Source organism: Centroberyx affinis, unplaced genomic scaffold (genome assembly GCF_046629955.1).
Source record: "Centroberyx affinis isolate AG114_WGS23_722 - 3 ecotype Tasmania unplaced genomic scaffold, CSIRO-AGI_Caff_v1 ptg001190l_1, whole genome shotgun sequence".
Classification (NCBI taxonomy): Eukaryota; Metazoa; Chordata; class Actinopteri; order Beryciformes; family Berycidae; genus Centroberyx; species Centroberyx affinis.
This window is the reverse complement of record NW_027279714.1, coordinates 372138-379582: the sequence shown is the minus strand read 5'-3', so window position 1 is coordinate 379582 and position 7445 is coordinate 372138. Positions and strand designations below refer to the sequence as shown.

The 7445-nt window shown below is 44.6% G+C and overlaps 1 protein-coding gene across 1 annotated transcript; it reads left to right on the top strand.

The window, feature by feature from the left end:
- The first annotated feature begins 1654 nt into the window (after positions 1-1654).
- LOC139648311 (beta-1,3-galactosyltransferase 1-like) lies at positions 1655-2659 on the top strand. The gene has a single exon (XM_071524391.1). It carries the CDS (start codon positions 1673-1675, stop codon positions 2657-2659), a length of 987 nt encoding a protein of 328 aa, XP_071380492.1. The 5' UTR covers positions 1655-1672.
- Positions 2660-7445: the final 4786 nt, after the last annotated feature.

Here is a 7445-nt window from a genome sequence, read left to right as displayed (position 1 = left end):
GATTCTACTGGACCATGAGATTGATGACTCTGCCTCAGAAAGAGAGGGAGCGATGGGTGCGAAGGAGAGGGAAGAGATAGAATGGGGGGGTGGGGTGAGAGAAAGTCCTGATGAAAAGAATCATCTCGCATTGCAAGACATGGGAAATCTCGAGCCTGATAAAAGAATGAGCCGGTTTTATCTCAGCCCCTCCATCTTGAAACGGGCACAGACGGCGACAGTGGGAGCATCTCTGCACTTGCCGGCGCACGTAGTATCTCTAATAGGATCTATGGGATTTCTCGTTCATCATCAGTTATGTGTGGAGAAAATGCATTTCCCTCCGTCTGTGTACATCAGAGTAAGAACAGAGCCGCCGCAACGTCAAAAGAGATTATGTCTGTAGCAAATAAAAGTCTGTTTGTAAAGCAGGATTAGATTTACTGGCTCTCAAACACCAAAAATCCTAAGAAGGAGGTATCCATCATTGCCACCTAACACAACAAATACAAATACAAACGCAAATACAACTTGTCAGTGTGTATACAGTGGGTACCTAGGAAGCATTTGAATTAAATAACACGCACAAGTTTCATGGTATTCCATATTTGGAGCTTAAATTCGTCCCCTTATGGTTTGTCAGTGCATCCAATCCATCCAGCGAGTCGAGTGATACCAGCAGAAACAAAGAAGGATTTTGTTTTAGCAAACTTCCATAAATACCGCAGCACTGCCTGTCCAACTAACAAAGGAATAGCTCACAGAGTAACATGTGTCCCCATGCCAAGTTCATTCTGACACTCAAATATAGAAAGGATGGGGGGGTAAGAGAGGCAATGGTGGGAGGATGTCACGAATAAGAACAAGGGAGCGATACAAGGAGTGGATCTGAAATATTTCCCATGAGAATGATTCACTTTCTCCTCCTCTCTCTTGATCTGACTGTCTCTTTGTCTCTCTCTCTCTCCTCTTCTTTTCAGACTGCGAGGGTAGGGCTGATTTCCCAGCCTGTGTCTGGTCTGCGGAGGATAAGAGGGAGATAAACAGAGTTTGTAAACAGAAAGTGGTCAGAGCTGAGGCAGAGCAGGCCCTATCAATAGAGAGAGTTTCCTGGGATATTCACTTTCTTCAGACCAGCTCTTATCAGAGACAGTGATAGAGTGATAGGGTAAGTGGCTGTGGCACAGTGCTGCGTGACTACCCACTGGGCTGATGTTATGGGCTGTAATGAATGGAGCATCGAGAATCTAGTTAAATACGGCACACATCTTTGTGTTATAAATGCCATTTCCAAAAAATTTGAATAGAATATGTTAGAAGTTACACCTTGAGTCAACATGCTTATCCTACTTTTGGTATTTCATAATGTATTTATGATTTATGCCACCATTGACTGTCTTTTTTTTTCTTATCTCTTTCTAGATGCTGTCAAGGAGAGCTGAAAGCATCGCTCCTAAGAGCCGCAATGGAACAGAGTAACGCCATGGCCACGATAAGCAATCTCTGCAGCACTACTTTTCAATTGGAACACCAACATTAGACTGTAGAGTTCAGTCCATTATCTAAAATTAATGTCAAGCGCGTTGCGGAGGCAGCCTCAAGCTGCGCCGCCAGAACTAGGACAACCCATGGAGCTTTGGCCTCAACGTTTCCAATGCTGCTGCCACTGGTAACGCCAGCCAAGTGAACAGCGATGCCTTCAAAGGTCTCCTGCTTGTACTTGCTGACAGTGGTTTGCTGGGCTAGCGCTCTGTGGTTCCTGAGTGTGTCACGCCCCTCCACTTCCTACGTGGGCCAGCTGACCATCCCTATCCGCAAGACACCCAAGCTACAGAAGAACACCACCTTCAGTAATATCCGCACGCGCTCACTCAACCCGCACGACTTCGGCTACCTCATCAACGAGGCCAAGAAGTGCGAGGCAGAGCCGCCATTCCTGGTTATCCTGATCAGCACCACGCACAAGGAGTTTGATGCCCGCCAGGCCATCCGAGAGACGTGGGGCGATGAGAGCACGTTCGCTGATGTGCGTGTGGTCACGCTCTTCTTGCTGGGCCGCAACACAGATGGCGTCCTCAACCAGATGGTGGAGCAAGAGAGCCAGATCTTCCATGACATTGTAGTGGAGGACTTCATTGACTCTTACCACAACCTGACCCTTAAGACCATGATGGGCATGCGCTGGGTGGCCACCTTTTGCCCCAAGGCCCAGTACGTCCTCAAGACGGACAGTGACATCTTTGTCAACATGGAGAACCTCATCTACAACCTCCTGAAGCCAACCACCAAACCCAGGAGGAGGTATTTCACTGGATATGTCATCAATGGTGGGCCAATCAGAGATATGCGCAGCAAATGGTACATGCCTAGGGATCTGTACCCAGAAAGTAAGTACCCACCTTTCTGCTCTGGTACTGGGTACGTTTTCTCGGCAGACGTGGCCGAGCTCATTTACAAGACCTCCTTACACACCAGGCTGCTGCACCTGGAGGACGTGTATGTAGGGGTGTGCCTCCGTAAACTGGGCATCCACCCCTTCCAGAACAGCGGTTTCAACCACTGGAAGATGGCCTACAGTCTTTGCCGCTACCGCAGAGTGGTCACGGTCCACCAGATCTCCCCCGAGGAGATGCACCGCATTTGGAACGACATGACCAGCAAGAAACACCTCAAATGTTAGCAGGACTGTTAGCAGTAGTGCCAATGGAAGAGCCAGGGAGGAATAAATGTCCTCTTTTCACTTGCGCTTCCATCATTGGCATTGGCAAATACTGTACAGCACGCAGCACTGAGCTGAAGGAACAGCATTGATAAACCATCCGGGGCTTTGTCCAGGCACTGATTGCTTTGCCAGAAGTCTCATTTGTACGGGGCCAAAGCAATTCTCTGTATTATTGCTTGTATTCCTTCACTAAGGTGTTTTATTAGTGCTCAAACACTCATGGATTAGGCACAAAGATGGAAATGTGTTTTCCAACAATATGATAAAGTAAAATATTGTCAAAACTAAATCAGGCAAAAGTCAGGCAGTGGTAAAACCATATTGCCAGCAGTAATTTTACACCATGCAGTATTTGATAGGAAATAAGACAGGAAGAGGAGAAGCTCAAGCTAAGCTGCTCACTGACACAAGACACAAACTCTGTCCCCAACATTATACTTCAACTACTGAATAAACACATGCCAACACATTTATTTTAACCCAAACATCTGCCTCTTGGGTTGATCACAAGTTCTAATTATGAATTTTCCTCATGTTCTTTCAGTCGTCGTACTTTGACCATTATGAATAAAGTGTTATTGTTGGATGTACTCCTGTTTGGCACTGCAGCAGCTGTTGACATGTGAGGACCATGGTGAGTTTACAGTGTAATGATTCAATGTGCTAGTTGCTCAAATAGGCTGAAACATGTGTGCCATGTTGCTCTTACTCTCAAAAAGCTGTGGATCAAGTTTGAATGACTGGACCTGTTTGCCTCTGTGAGTTATAATATATTGTTTTCAGAATCAGACATATTTTCTTACAACAGATCCGGAGATCTTTGTATTGTACATAGAGAAAGACGTCCTTTCTTCAATAGCGGCGTTTGCTGCTACAAGATATCCAGATGGCATTGTGAAGATATCGGCTGCTTGCATTCCCAAGTGAATGTTACTTCTGTTAATGTGTAATGTGCAGTTATTTGTCTCAGACAGTGCTGTGAGCAGGCTGCAGACTATTATATTTTCTATTACTTGAACCTGAAGGAGAACAAATGTTAAGGGCAGCGGGAGTGTATACTGAGAACATATATTACACTTTTGAGTGCTTTTCTTCTTTTCAATTACTTGCGATTAAAAAAACTGCTTTTATAATACAGATATTTGCATTTATTGCAGAGATGTTTTTATTCACACACGCTATGTATCCAGCGCCAAAAAATTCACATACCCGGTAACTTAATATACCCATATGCATAGAAGGAAATTACACTCTGAAGTGCCACGATATGACTGTTGTGAAAACATTGGTTGTGGGAATGAAAGGATCTCATTAGGACTGCTGTTCATTGCGGCAGCTGCGCTCTGTTTGAAGCAGGCCCTCGCTATCAACACGTCACTGGCGGGCAAATACTGAGTGCCACTGAAAGCTCTCAGTGTGACACTTGAAACGGCGCGGCCATGTTCTTATCCCTGCAGGTGTGTGCGTGTGCGTGTGTGTGTGTGTGTGTGTGTGTGCGCCAGCTACAGCGAGCAGACTGTGTGCAGTGTGTGATTAATTCAAATGTAGCGTAAGCCGTAACTTGGCAGATGAATTGCGGTTTTCAATCATAATTTCTGAACGAGAGGAATTATCACGGCAAATGGATTTTGGTGTCAAAGTAAAGTAAGAAGCTTCCTTCGCGTCAAAGTGGCTCAGGAGGTTTTTAGCTTGACCCCCCCCCCCACACACACACACACAGACACACCCACCCCCCATTTGTAAGTGTATGTGCATATGTGTGTGTGTGTGTAGGCCTGCTCAGTAAGGGTCCTGCTAGATGTCAAAGAGTGTGACAATACATCATCAGCAGGCAACATAATTAGCTACTGTAATTAGGTTGCTCTTGCCTTCGAGAGACTCCAATGCCTACAGGTGTGTGTGTTTGTGAGTCCGTGTGTGTGTGTGTGTGTGTGTACATTTGAGATGTGAACTCTTTGTTCCAGGCATCATCATCCGAGGGAGCAGCAACACTCCTGCGGGATTTGTGCCGAGGAAATGAAAAATGTCTTCTGTTCTGTACTTGCAAAGATAAACACAAAATGTGGGAAGCACTTGTGGTAAGGCTCTTTTCCTCAAACAGTTTCATTGCGAAATCATCTGGGAGCTTGTAGGCAGAAAACACACCATTCCTGTTATGATTTTCTCATAATAAAGTATTCCCGGTTGGTGTCTGAGCCTCAAACGCATTCTTTTGATCAGTTTCAAGAACACATTTTGAAAGTAAAATATAATTGAAACGGTTTTATTTCAGTGTTTTCCATTTAAGATGCATTTGTTCCTTAGGTTTGTTGTGTGGGAAAGCAAGAGCATCGAATAACCAGTGGAATCCAGCTAACACCCCACAGCCACAGTATGTTATCAGTTAATGACTTCATTTTCTCAAAAAAAAAAAAATTTACGTTACCCACAGCATTCGAGCACAGACTGGCCACAAGTATACATGTGTAATAATTGTTATTCACAGCTTTTTATCCTCGGTGCTGTGTTCTGCATCCCACTGATCACCCCCTACGGCATATGCAATTTGATACAATATGCTGAGTAATAGAAAGCCTGCTCTGTAATTGGCTAAACAACCCAATGGTAGAGCATTTAAAAGCCTAAAGCTTGGGGAAAATGAAAAGCGAGTGATTATTCTGGGGCTTGTGGTAAATGAACCCTATAATGAGCAAGGCGGAGTGGTAGACAATTGGGAACACTCAGATTTCAAAACAAAGCGTTAGAAGGCAGGACTTTGGAGCCTTGAGTAAAACAAAAAAAAATACTATTAGGGCATAGAATAGACCTTGGGTTGGCATCACAGCCTAGTTAGACAGTGTAAAGACTCGAGGCTAATTTTTTAATGCAGCATAATACATTGTAGACAATATCCCCTTCTCATGAAAAAACACCATCGCCTAAATCCCCAGTTTATGCTCAGATGGCTGCGTATTTCTCTCCCCTAAAAAACTTTCTCCTCTGCCACGCAGCGAGCGCGACCTCCCAGCGACCTGTCCTCCGAGACGCACAAAAGAGGCCCGTGAGCATGTGTGTTTGTGAGAAAATAGCCGCGGAATAAATTGGCAATGTACAATCTACCATCTGTGCAGTCGCAGTTATATCAAGGTGAGAGAAAAGGGCTCAGTGAGAGCAGCTGGGGAGCCGTTGTTGAATCCTCTTCTTCCTCCAAGAGAAGTGCCTGCAGAGCGCTGCTGGAATGGCATCCGAATGCCGAGCTTCCCTGAAATGACTGCCGTGATTTTGATGGAGTGGCTTTCAGCGTAACCTGACCTCGCCGGTGACGTCGGGTGTCTGTTCTAGATGTTGTTGTCAAAGACTTTTGGCTGTGTGGATGCACGCTTTTGTGTAAGTGTGTGCATGTTTGTGTCCACACTACCAGTCAAAATGCATTTTTCTTCATTTTTACTATTTTCCACGTTTTAGAGAAATAGTAAAGACATCAAAACTATGGAAGAACACAAGTGGAATCATGCGGTGACCAAAAAAGTGTTAAGCAAATCAAAACTTTCTTGTATTTTAGCTTCTTTAAAGTTGCCTTGATGGAAAGGCAAAGGCTTTGGAAAGAAATTCATACAGGCATCAACCTCATCAACCTATATTTGTCTAAAAAGCAAATTTCAAGCATACGCCTTTAGATCAAAATGGCTTTAAGATAATGAAAAACATAGTACATTCAGTCAGGTGTGTCCAAACTTTTGACTGGTAGTGTGTGTTTGTGCATGTTCGTGTGCACAGGCAGATATCTTCACTGCTAAGGAGTCTATGACACAAGTAAATGCCACAGTCGGGTTCTTAGTGCCAAGTATGAAGCTACACCTGGAGAGAGCATAATGACATTATCGGAGACAGACTTGATATTTACTTGCTACTCACAAAGACCCAAAGGTCATAACTTGAAGCGGCTCAGCAATGAAAAGCGGCGATGCGATTAATCTTGGTCCCGTCTGCCAAGTTTTAAACATTTGATAAATATGCATCAAACAAAAGTCGATTCTGGATGGAGGCTGCTTCTGAAGAGACTGAACATTCAGATTTGTTTTGAAATTGTATTTTGCTTCTCAGCAAAACAAATCAATGGCAGGGGGCGGAATAAGCTAGGTCTCCAGACTTGTGTTCCCCATCGCTTTCGCCTTTGAAGCGCCGCAGTAATGATGTGATTGTCACTGCTGTTTTTTTTTTTTTACACGATTGCATTTTGCATGACTCATTTGTGTGATCATTCCGGTATCCATGCGCATTATGTCCTGCAGGATGAATTTAACCCCTAATACAGATCTATCTCCAAACAACTTAAAAATGTACAACAAAGCCTAAATATTGATATAGAGCATCAATATTGATATCTGCCAAGAGAGTCTGTCCTTGTCGATGACAGACAGCACTTCAGCAGCATGAATTATTTTCTGTCATCCATAACAGATGGATGGGATTTAAATAGGAAGCATATATCAGGACGTGAGGCCTGGGCACCGCGAGCGCTTGACAGAGATAAGTGCGACACCCAGGCAGAATTTGAATTGCCTCAGCGATAAATTAACTCTTAACGCCCCGGGATGGGAGGCGATGTTTCGGAACTGATGGGAGGCGCCTCCGTCCAAGAGCGGCGGGGCTCGTATTTATAACCGGCTGCGAGCTCAGATGGATCAGGCTTTCACACAGTGTATTTTGCATGTGTGAGACTGTCGGGCCTTGGAGTCGGAGTCTCATAAATATCTGATGGGCT